The sequence below is a fragment of the Serinus canaria genome, chromosome 5 (genome assembly GCF_022539315.1).
Source record: "Serinus canaria isolate serCan28SL12 chromosome 5, serCan2020, whole genome shotgun sequence".
In the NCBI taxonomy this organism is placed as follows: domain Eukaryota; kingdom Metazoa; phylum Chordata; class Aves; order Passeriformes; family Fringillidae; genus Serinus; species Serinus canaria.
Window position 1 is genome coordinate 56,624,408 of NC_066319.1, and position 12,855 is coordinate 56,637,262.

At 41.1% G+C, this 12,855-nt stretch overlaps 1 protein-coding gene across 1 annotated transcript in view; it reads right to left on the reverse strand.

Annotated features, from left to right (window-relative positions):
• MNAT1 (MNAT1 component of CDK activating kinase) overlaps nucleotides 1-12,855 on the reverse strand; it is a 118,872-nt gene that overhangs the window by 73,045 nt on the left and 32,972 nt on the right. Inside the window, exons 2-4 of the mRNA XM_009101658.4 lie at nucleotides 11,494-11,646; nucleotides 9,787-9,860; nucleotides 1,324-1,427 (exon numbers count right to left, since the gene is read on the reverse strand). Coding sequence (XP_009099906.1) covers nucleotides 1,324-1,427; nucleotides 9,787-9,860; nucleotides 11,494-11,646 — 331 coding nt within the window. The remainder of the gene's footprint in view (nucleotides 1-1,323; nucleotides 1,428-9,786; nucleotides 9,861-11,493; nucleotides 11,647-12,855) is intronic.

The following is a 12,855-nucleotide window of genomic DNA, read 5'->3' on the forward strand; positions in this document are numbered from 1 at the left end:
AAGATTATGCAGTTTTTGTAATAACTAGTGTGTAAAGTCTATTATTATGTTTCAATTGTTGAAAAAGAAATTATGAATGTTTCAAATGTTAAAAAAGAAAAAAAAGAGAAATGTTTCCAGCTCTTCAGTGAGTCTGGATTCACACAGGCTTGCCCAGCTTCCAGCAGCCAGCCTCCAGCACAGCAGGACTGTGGAGCACAGCAAACAGAAGTGCTGGGGGCTTGAGAGGGTGCAGGGCATTACAGAGCTGCTTGACAGCCTCACACAGCCCCTGCCCAGGCTGTCAGAGCCACTTCCTTGAAGGGAAGGTGGGCTGCAGGCAGAGCTGCTCTCACTGTGACCCCAGAGGCTGCAGCTCCATTGTAAAATAAGACACACAGCCAAAGCTTTGGCAGGTCTCCTCAAGCTCTGAAGCAGAGGATATTGCACAGTGTCAGAGACAGGATAACAGATCAGAGATGGACCCCTAGGGAAATTTCCTTGCCTTTAAAAGGAAGAGGTTCAAACAAACATTTTTCAGATTCCAATCTCCTCCTGTGAAATCCTAGAGCTAAAGAAATCACCCAGAGTTTTGCCACAGACTTCAGGGGAGTGAGGATTTCACCCCTACTGATTTGAAAGCAAGTCCTTAGTGCAACTGGATTACAAACGCAAACCCTTGTTATGTCACACTCTGGGCAGACATTTTCCTTCAAGAACTGATAACAATGTGTATTTTTATGCTGAAAAAATATTTAACAGATTAAACTTTTCTTGCAGGAATAAATGCATGCAAGTTTATTTTTAAAGAACAAAACGATATGTGAGCCATAATTTAATGAATGAATCTTCAAAGAACCCTGTGTTTTGCATACAGATTATATATACAATATCCCTCATGTTACTGTTATCAGCTCTTGAACAAAAGTTTTAATGTTTGTTTCAACATCTTTCATTTCAAATTTTGCACAAACCAGGCCTGTGTTTTGCCTCAGTTTTACAACTCTCTCCTGGGAGCTTCATAATGTCTGAGTCTGGATTTCTTTTTTCCTTCAGATGAGAAAGGAACGATTGTCCTGGTGCAGGAATGAACTTCATCTCTCCTGGCCATTGTCCAACGACACTGCCAGCACACATGCCGTGGTGGTGCATTACACACAGGCTCTACTGCTGCCCCTCTTCTCAAGCCCTTCCCAAAATAAAGCATAACTACATTTCAACCTCAATATTTAAATACAAAGAACTCTGCACAGTGCTTTCAGCTTTGATTTGTTTTAAAAAAGTTCTCCACAAATCCCTTAATTCTTTAACAAATGAATAAAAATTGTAGAGAAGTTAACTAACCAGTTTTAACTTATTCTTCTGAATGACTTCTTTGTTATCCTTTTGATACAGCTCCATTTTCTTTTTGGTGTTCTCCAAGTCCACATTGTTGGTCAAGTTAAACACTGCATAAATATTATAAAGACAGAAAGCAAAAGTATTAGGTCATCATGCATGACTATGACAAAGAAACACTATTCTTGTGCTCTCTATCCCTTCTAGCCAAATATAAACATTGCAGTAACAGGACTTATTTAAACATGCCATATAAAGACAGAGACAATCTGCTAAGTCACTGCACTTCAACAAAAGCCAGCAGAGTTTCTGTAGGTTTACACATCTGTAGGAGATTAAAATTTGAATCTTGCATCCCATTTTGTGACACTGTAATGATACACATGAATAATCATCATACTATTCATAAAACATTGACCTTTCCTAGTAGCAGTTATAGCTAAAAACATGGTGATTCCTATAAAATTAAATTAGACCAAACACAGGCATATGAAGGCAAGGTTGGAAATTAAGTCATTCCATTTCCCAGGGAATACCTAATGCACAAGGACTACAGTGACTGAATTCTCAGGTACACAAAAAAAATTTACATTGCCTGATAACTTAAAAGGCACCAATGTACAATTACCTTTATTATGAGGAATCTGCAGATGCTTGCAGATTAATAGGTCAGCTGACATTCTTTTGATGTCTCTCAATGGTGACAGACTATATCTCATGTAATTATGAGCAAGCAGGGTCAGCCAGCAAGCTCCGTAGTTCAGCACAACATTCCCAATTATCTACACATGGCACAGACGGTATCTCAAGAAATTGAACAGTTTCTATAATCAACAGCTTGAAAGATGTAGATGGTTTGGATGACTTGTAATTTGATACAATGCCTGAGCCCTTCACCTCTAGGTCACTGGTTCACTTGAGGGTCAAGTGAATTCCAACTGAACGCCCTTATCACTGGGAAGTCTCTTGGTGATCCCCATCCTGAGTGGATGCTGGGCTCATGCCCATGGCCTTAGACCTACTGAACAGAGCCAGCACAGAGCACTCCAAGCCTCCAAGAGCTCTGTCACGAGCCTACAAGAGCAGCAGAGCAATTTGTGTTGCCATCGATAAACCCGCCACAAGACACAACCGCGCGGTGACCGTGCTGCGTCACACCCTAAAGGGAAGGAGGGTCTTGTGCAAACACCAGCGTGGCACTGGGGAGGTTTTGGTCCAGTTCTCTCTTCCCAGGTTTTTAGGCAACCAGGGCCAAGCTAAGTCTGGGCCCAGGCACCACTGCCAAGTCATTTGTACCAGTGAGGCTGCTGGAGGGAACAGAAGGAAGCAGCACGAAGTCTGTTGTTACTCAGCAGGGTAACACACATCTCCGTCTGGAGATCATGTCCCTTTTTTCATCCTCCCCCTGGATTTCTCCCAGGTAATATGGCAGAAAACAGCATTTAGGAGGGTTCTAGGCAAACCAAACCAAAAGTAGCTCAGGCTGGCAAAACAGGTGAGAGTAGTGAAGGAAACATCAAGAAATCAATGCCAGGAGCAAATGGAGATGAGAAGAAACAGGAAGGTCCTAAATGGTAGAGCTGTGGATGCAGGTCAGTTCTCCAAGCCCAGCTTTGGCTGCCAAGGGAGGCATTCCTGCTGTTATGCCCCTCTCCCCAAGCACAGGCCTCACTCTTTCCCCTGCTCTGATTCCAGAATTCCCTCAGATACTCTGCAGTGCCAACACCTAACCCTAACCCTCCAGCAACCTGAACTGGCTCCACACAGGGGCTGAGTGCCAGAGAGGGTACCAGGGAAGTAATAAAAGGCTACAGATGGGAATAGGAATACCCTCTTATCCAGGAGTACCAAACCATTACATCATCTTACTCTTATTAAAAATACTCAATTCCTCAAAATGCAACAAAAAAAGGGCTCAGCAAGATACTGTTCAATAACCTCCTAACCTTAAAAATAAAACTTTTTAAAAGTTGTATTTATTTTTCCCATTTTCTGCATAATAAGCAGTATCAAGAGGAATGACATTTCAATTCAGTCTGGCTCCTGAATCAGCTGAAGTCTTCCAGCCCCATCCCAGCATCCTCAGTTCAGAGGGAAGATCTAGGATAGCTGAGTTTGTGCTTTAAGAATTTCAGAATCAACACCTAAGCTGAATTTTCAAACTTTGCTACTGTTCCTGGACAGACCACTGGGCCTCTGTACTGGAGGTCTCCCACTGGCAAGAACCAGAAAAAGGGGAATAATGGTTCCCTTCTCCTACACACCACTTGCTCTATCTCCATGCTATAGCTTCAGGCAGCACTTCTTCCTGAGGTTTTCATCTCATGCCAGCTGGGACCTCTGGGCACTGCCATAACCCAAACAAGCCATTCAAAGTTCAGCTCCTTGATTTTCAGGAAGCAAGCTACCCAAATGTTTTGGGGATTTTTCCTCTCCAAAAGGCATAACAATTTCCTATTTCATTTTGTGACAAACACTCACTTCTTGCTTGTAGCAACCTCTCCTTAGCAAAACATTATTTCAGGCTAAATCTTTAGTATTTTAATGGTGATCTGACATCCAAATTTCCAGCCTACAGTTGCCCACTGACAAGAAGTTTTAATATTTGAGTATTAGGACAGAGAAGAAGTATCATGTGAAAATGCTGGCACACAATCAGCCAAGGGCTCTTCAGTGACAGCAGCTGCATGGGAATGTCAGCACTTCCTACAACTTCAATCCACACAGCAGCTCTCTAAACTCTTCAGTGACGACACAAGAAAGAAATAGCACATGAGCCATGCTGTGCTAGCAGGATGCCCAGATGCCACCTTCAGGTGCATGAGGAGATACCAAATTGCCTTCAGGCTCCTGAACATCATGAATATTTCTCTAAAAATAAATCCAGCCATAAGCTGATGATCTCTGTTTTGCAGTTATTGCTGCTTGAAACCTTCAGGGTTTGTTTTTTTGCTTCTTTCTCAGTTATCTTTAATAGGTTCAAGTGGTCACCATTTGGTCTGTAAAACAAGAAGCTTAAGATTTAAAACTCATACTAGGGAAAAGCAGGCAAGAGACTTGCCTGCCCAAAAGACTTGCAGATGCCTACCTTTATGACAACTCCTTAAAAATGGCTGTATTTTGCTACTTCACGAGGAACAACATTTCTATCTAAAAAATCTATTTCTGCATCAATGTTTGGGAAATTTTTACCCTAAAAGCCCACTGCTCTGCTCATGGTGGAAGTGTTTATCCCCCCTTGTTTTCCTGCTGTGGCTGGAACCAAGCCACAGCCACATCCCTCTCAGCAGCCAGATCTGCTCACACCACGCTGACTCTGCTCTGTCCATCTCATCCTGCTTTGTCACTCAAGGATATTGTAGGACACCAGCAATCAGAGATTCTAACTTCCAGCCCCCTCAAAGGCCAGAGGAAATTTGTCCCAGAGAACACTGATCTATAGCCATTGATGAGGAACACTCTCCCGGTCTTAAGCATCTCCTCCCCAACACTGACTTGTCCACATTTCAAAGAGTGCAAACACTTAAGACATTTTGTTGCAAGAGTGAAAACAGGGTAAAGGAGCGCAAAAAAAAAAGTGTAAAAAAAAAAAAGTAAAACAATGGAAAGTGTAACAGTGTAACCTGGATCTGCCTACATCAATTTCAGTGTCAACAGCTGCCTTTTAGTACATGAAAACAGCATCTTCCCTCCTACAATAAACACCTACCAGCAAAACAAGCTGCTCTTTGACACTGCATGGTTACCAGTGGCCAGCCAGCAGCCAAAACATCTTTCAACATATTTTCTAATACATTTTTCATGAGCTTCAAACGTCTTTTCATCAATATTTATAGAATACAAATTCTTGCCATTGTATCCTCACAATACAGCTGACAAATCTGCTTTGCAAGGGGCACTAGGGCACAAAAAATAATTAAGATATTATTTCCCTCTCTTGTCCCTTGTCCCCTCCACAAGTTACTTGGCATTTTAAACCCAACAACTATAAAACCAAAGAACACAATTGCTAGCACTCATACAAATTTTAATATAGCTAGAACTATGCAGCACTTTTTTTTATTTGGCCTGCTTTGAGTTTTGCCAGAAATTTATTTTAAGTGTACATCTTAACTTTAAATAAGGAAAAAAAGATAGAAGTAGAAAAACTAGAAAGAGTTAAAAATCCCAACTCGTATGCTACACCTACCCTGAAAAAATATTGATGTAGATCTGAATATGAGTGGCAAAGCAGATGGCTGGTCTGAAAAGGTTTCAAAGAGAAGACAGACTTATTTTTGTCCATGTTGAAATATAGCATAAGCCGATATAAGAGGCCTGAAGCCCTTCAGGGAAAAGAAACAGAAGCTGTTTTGTATGCAACAATTATTTATCTACTTATCCATCTCACATTGGTTGGTTTATAAAATGACTTGCCTTGAGACATCTGTTAAGTATAACAGGAAGACTATTGTGTTTTTTGTGAAACATTTCATTCTATTTAGGTGAAACTCTCAAGTTCTGAAATTCAGCCTCTACGGGGACTTTCTCTGTTTTTCAAAACAACAGCATTCATTATACAATTCTATAACAAATGGGAAAATATTTTCCTAGTTATAAAAAAGAAAATAAGACAAAAATTTAAATTAAATGGCACAATAATTGAATGAATGAATATCACTGCACTCCAGGACTAAGTCCCTCAAAATCTCCCTGTTTTAGACGAAGGCTGAAAATTCCTAGCATTAGTTCATTGTAAACAATATTCCTCCCATCCTACTACAAACAACTCCTAAATTATCATCTTCCTAAAACCCCAGGCTGGGAATGGCAGAGTGCTACAGAGGGAGACACAACCTCATCCTCAGTCTGCCTGGGATGTCCCAAGCTACCTTGACAACTTCCCTTGGTGCTTTTGATGCCTGATCCCTGAAGTTTTAGAAGGGGTAGGAGTGCAGTGAGGGGGAGAAGAGATGGAAAAGAATTTAACAGGTCCCTTCCAACCACCATTTCTGGGATTAAAACAAAATAATTATCAGAAACAAAAGAAAATCCACAGTTAAGCCAGGAAAGTCTAGTTAGGTATCAATGATTATTTCTGTTTATCCTCAGTGGTCTTTTATTGAGTCAACAACTTTTCCAGAAGAGCTGTAAACAGCAGTGAACAACTGAAATCACTCAGCCCCATCACTCTAAGAAAGACCATTTTGGCTGGAACAGTGTGATGATGTGAACTGAAACAGATCTTTGATAAAGCTGCTCAATTTCCAGTTGTGTTATGGCCTGTGTCAGGACCAGCAACACCATCCTCGAGAACACGTACACGGAGGGGGAAAAACCAAACCACAAAGCAATAAACAGCACAACCCACAAGTGATCACAGATAGCAAAACCCCTTCTATCCAAGGATCACTTGTCAGATAAGTGTTCTGAGAGGCAGCAGGTATTGCATAAAGTCCTGGAGGATCGGGGAGATACAGGAAAACACAAATAACAGCAGCCTCCTTTGTGCTGAATGCTTTTTAAAAAGCAGCAATTACCCAGAACAATCGAGCTGCGGTAATGCCTGGGGGCCTCACTCAGGTACCAGGAGAAGGTGCCAGGCACACGCTGGGAAGGCGGGTCCTGCTCCAAGAGCTTTCACACAGGGCTTGGAAAAATGGCCAGACAGATACGCTGGGGAAGAAGAAATACTTGGGGGAAAAAGAAAACTTTAAAGAAAGAGCAAGTAAAATTCACATTGTGTCCAGAGAGTGCAAATTGTGACAACACTCAAAGGTTTAACCAGGTCCCTCTCACCACATGGGCACAGTCCTGACTCACTCAGATAAGTGTTGTCCACACCTTTCCCAAAGGCAAGTTTTAACCCCTCCACTTTATTTTTATTCCTAGTGCTAATGACAACAAACTGTGCTCACAATGCTCTCAAATTGTCCAACTGATTTTTCTTCTGGGGAGAACTCGTTTTAAAATGTGGTTTTTATTTAAAGCCTTGTTTAACACATTTTAGCCCAAAGCATTATCCAGTGGCTACACTCTAAACCACTTCAAAAACCTGGTTTTTATAATAGAAATCTTAAAAAGTGACTACACTAATGTTTGTTTGACCTCCCCCCCCCCCCCATTGCTGCTGCACCATCCAACTCCTCTATTTCAATAGAAAAAGTCTGTAGGTATAAAACAGCTGATATGAAAGGGGAAAATGTGTTTCAAGTGAGGTCAGCAATTGCTGTGTCACATTCCATTGCTAGTTTTAGAGCTGACCTACCTGGAATATTTGGAAAACTTATCAGAATCAGGGTCATGTGAAATACACCTATACAGGATGTTTACATTTTGTATGTGCTAAGCAACTACTTCATTTAAATCCCTAAAACAACTCCAGAAACAAAACCTTCCAGCAAAGAGGGACAAAAAAGGTGAAGCTGCACTTTGACCCTCTCACAGAAAAACTGAAAGTTTGGGGCATGGGGAGAGGGGAAACCTTCCCAACCACTAGCAGCTACTTCAAGTCTGCTGAATGTTGGCTCCACAAGACAAAGCCACCCTGCACATCCTTTGTTTTCCATCTTGCAGCCCAGTTTTCATATGTACAAGCAAGAAGGGAATTCAGAGACACACAAAAATGAACTAACTCCTCTCAGCAGTAACATGTGAAATTATCACACAGAGTCAATGACTTTTAACACACTGTTCAGTCACACCATTCACAACATGCACTGGAAAATGTCACATCAGACAACTGCCAGGTGGGGAATTCTGCCCAGGACCACAGCAGGGATGGGCTTGGGGACAAATGTGCAATGGGGCTTTGTCACCAGGGAGAGCAAACAGGGCTTGAACTTTTGCCTAAAGTGCTGTTGTTGAATCTAACCTGTCCTCTGGGATCTGTCTGGAGCTGGGATACCATAAATGAGCTCACTGACAGTGAAAATTAAAGAGACTTCTGACTGCACCCCTTCCTTCCTCTCATCACCCTGGCTGACACATGAATGAACTAGGATGCAGTTGGACTTCCAAGTCCTTTCAGTATTTTAGGTGTTCCTTTCAGGTAACCAACTCCAATTCTAAAAACTCTATCAAGCCTCCCCACTATGCTTTTGCAGGGCCAAAACAATTATTGGCCAAATCACTTTTTTTTCATAAGGTTACCAAGACCAGCCAAATTTCTGCTGCTTTTAAAACCAAGTTCCCAATACAAGATTTGGAACCATTTGCAATGTAACCACCTAATCCCAAGAGCTGTAAAACCTTAACATCCTGCACAAATTCATGAGGTTCACACAATTTCAGGCAAAACTTTAACTCCCTTGTTACAGATGTTGAAAAGCCCTGCAACAGCAGTTGAGTGGAAAATTGTATTTAATGCTTAATGAAAAAAAGCATTTTTGCTTCCTATAAGCACACAGATTCTTCCAGGATCCTCTGGCCATTCTTTCTATTCATTCCCTCCTTTCCCCATACCATTCCAAAAAATAAACAAACAAAGCTACACCCACATCATCTCCTCCAGATATCTGGACCATGTGAGTGTGACTGGTGTTTCCCAGCCACACAATTTGGCTTCCCAGCCTCAGCCTCCTGGTGCCAACAAAAACATGACACACTGCTCACAGCACGAAGTGTATTGGATACATTTCTACAAAACACCACAGTGCAAAAAGGAGCAAGGACTCCTTTGAGAAAAATGAAGGAAAAGTGTCATCTCCATAGTTTCCTTCAAATCACATTCACTGCCCCCTCCTGCAGGCTCTAATTCACCTCTTCTTCCTCCAGGTCAAAAAAAAAGAAAAGCCTCAGAAGCTCATAAAAACCAAGAACCAACCATTTAGGAGTCACTCCTCTGAACACATCCTTGTTTTTCTAAGCAAAACCCATCATTCCACCATAAATCACAAGTCACCCTAACTAAGAAGAAAATAAACTCTGTTGATAACATTGTCCTTTCCCCAAAGGGCAAAGTTCTGCTTCAGCTAATCCAAAGAGAAAGAAATCAACGTCTGTTCCTAAACCTTCTCCTTCTGCACAGCAACATAAAATGCTACCACAGTGGTATGTAAGGTCATCAGCTTCAAAGCAGCTTCAACTACTGTACTTGCAGAAGCAAAAAATGATGAAAGACACCATATGGCTTCTGTCATGGTAGATAAAGCTAATGGAGGGATATAATGAAAATTTCAATTTCTCCTCTCTTTGTTTAATCTTTGTCAGTGCAGCATTGACAGTCCCCTTCAAGCCTTTCTTTTCCAGCTCTTCCTCTTTGGATTGTGTTTTTTTCTCTGGCAGATAAAATGTTTTACTTAACAATGTCCTACAGTTCAGCAAATATGATTAAATCCAGAAAAAAAGTAATTAGATAAAAATCTGATCTTATGATAAATCATATTACAGAAACTGAACTTAGACATTCTCAAAGGCAGCTGAGTCAGAAGATAAAAGCCTATGGTCTCACAAGCACAGCACATCAAAAATTCAAGCATTAAGACTTACCAATTTCTTCTATTTCTTCCAAGAAATCATTATATTCCTCTAGAGTGGGAAAGTCTTCCTCTCTTTTATTGTATCTTTGAGAGAAGAGATAAGTATTTATAAAACACAGAAAGATGCAATTTCCATTCAACAAGGCTTTTGCTGCAAGCTGATTAAGCATTGATCTAGTTTTATCTACTGTGTGCTTTGTGACTCCCAAACTGAGCAGAATCTTTAATGGGAGACAGAAGTGCCTGCTCCAAAGGAAAGGAGGAGCCTGGAAGAAATCTGTGCTATCTTTGCCCATTGTTTGCCAATTCCTTTTCCAGGGTTACAGGTAAACATGGGCACAGAGGCCAAGACAGAGGAACTCCCAGCCAGCCTCTTAACAAAGGCAGAGACAACAGTAACACCCAGAGAAAGAAAGAAAAAAAAAACCTTTTCTAGAACAATCAGAAAAGAGAGTTTGGCTTTGTGCCAACAACAGAAAGCATATGTCAGCAGCAAACTGAAAATGCTACACAATTATCTCATTTCATATCAATAGACCATTCCAGCACTCATACTCACCTCTTCAGAGCTGGAGAAAGTAAAAAGATGAAGGGACAACTGGCTTAGAACATGGACAGCTTTTGAAAGTCAAGACAGGCAGACTTTCTTCCCAAGAAAATATACAGCTGCGATTCTGTCTGATCTGTGGAGTGTGACACCCAGGAATATAAAAATCCCAAGAACTGAGGCCATATTCCAATCTGGGGGCATTTTTTCTGCCTCTTAAAAACTAATCTGGCAAACCCCAGTGGGCCAAGAATTTCCCAACATTTTCTCTTCTAACTAAACTTTATTCCATGTTTAATCACTTATTCCAGTTTGACTTCTGTTAACTTCAGCAGACTTTAAAATCCAACAGTGGACTTTAAAATCCAACATCAAAATTATTACTGCTTTTCATGCTTGGTATTCAGTGGCACAGTTTCCCCACATCTAAACAACATCATATGATTCATTTACTATTGTACCAAGTTTTAGATAAAGGCTGACAAGCTTATAATTTACCTGTAAGTTCACTTAGGCACACACAACTCTCTCTGAGTTGTTACATTTATCAGATTTTCCTCTATTAAAACACAACTGGCTCCCATATTTTCTTTATAAAATGCTGCTTTACTGGCCACAAGCAGTGAGATGCAATCTTAGACCTCATTTATCTCAATTTCAAGAGCTTTCAAATCTGCATGACAGACTGGTAACACCAGGCTTATAAGGAACCACTTCCACTAACAATTGCTGTGTGAAGCAAAAAACAATGTGAACTCTCTTTTGTCCATTTTGATTTTGAAGGGAATTGGCCTTCAACTCTCAGAACAGGTCCCCAGGGAACAAAACAATCAAGGTCCTGTTTCTTGCTCTACTGCCATGTTCACCCCCTCAATATCTAATCATCTCCATTTTGGAGCCAAGTCTTTGCCAAAGAAGGCCACATAGAAACACTCAACATTTTCTAATCTAAGCAGGAATCCCTCAAGGCTAAATTGAGAATTCAGCTCTCAACTGTTGCACAAAATCAGATTCTCTGAAATCCCTCCATGATAAATGGAGTCAACTTTTATGGTTTGCCACTTTAAAAAAGAAGAAAAAGCTCCTCTGTACTACTGAACAAGTCAATTTTAAAAATTCTTGATGCATGAAATACATCCACTTTCTGTTATTTTAAATGGTGACACTCACATTTTCAGCACTTTCTTCCGGATTTCCACTTCCTTGTCGACAGCAGGATCCTCAAAGAGCTGCACCCTGAAGTTGCTCTTCCTCAGGGGGGTGTCACACTCGTGGCAGTTCCCAGCCCCTCTCACAAAGAGCAGCTCCACACAGCTCTCACATCTGTGGGAGAAAGGAAGGAGTGCAAAGGCACACAGATGTTAAACAGAACTGAAACACGACTGTGCCCCTTTTTGCTGTTTGCACAGCACATCTGCCCTGATTTCACTCCTACTGCAGCACCCACCAGGGGCAGCAGGACAGGGCTCTCCACCCTCCTGAGCAGAACAGGCTCAGCAGCACATGGATTCTGATTCTCCCTGCCCAAACATCTCCAGCTCTTTGCTGGGACCAAGCATCAATTCACCCAAAATGATGGGGTCTGGATCAAGGGGAAGCTGATACTGACACCAGCAAACCCATTTCACATGGACCAGACTGCAAGATCCTTATTTACTCTAAGCATGACCTCATTGCAGAAAAAACCCTGCTTATTTTCTTGATGCTGCAGTGCAAGGAGAACTCAATCCAAGCATGGACACAAATCTTGCCTGCAGACTTCCAAGCATCTGCCAGTCCTATCACAGAGGAACTGCTACAAACCTGAGTTAAAATCCAGCCCAGCAAAGCTAAAAAATAAAAACCATTTCAGTCAGCAACCAGCTTTATGCAGCTCTCCTGTGCCTTCTGGTAATACTTTTTAAATTGTATATAAAACAAATTTTACACAGAGGCTGCACAGAAATAAAACCAAAATACATTTCTGGTTTTATCTCTTTTGACCTAATGAAGACTTCAGATTTTAACAAGATACTTGCTGACCAGTCAGTTGGCATTTAATAAAGGAAGAACACGTAACAAGAAAGCTGATTTTAAGAAAAAAAGTACTTGGGTAATAATAATGTGCAAATTTCTAGTGGAGGACAACACCTGCTGCAGTCATTTCCTACTGCTGGGGAGGCAAAGGGGAGCCTATTTATAGCTTTGCTATATTGAAGCCAAAACATTTGTACATTAAGGGCTAAGCCATGTTTTACCTTCACAAACCCAGCACTAAAGCTAAACAAGTTAAGAGAAACAACACTGACATGGTTGAGAAAGATCTTAAACAAAACTTTCACACTGCTGACCTATCCCCAACTAAACTGGTTCCAGTCCTTACAGAGGCAGAGATGAGGAGAGCCAACCAGTTTTGCCCAGCTTCTGTTTTCAAGATTAGAAAGTGCAAAACAAACACAATTGTATCTCACAATTTTAAAAAAACAAAAAAAAAAAAAAAGCAATTTTTTTGTTGTTGCTAACACAGAGAAGTAGAGCTTCAGCCTGCATCTT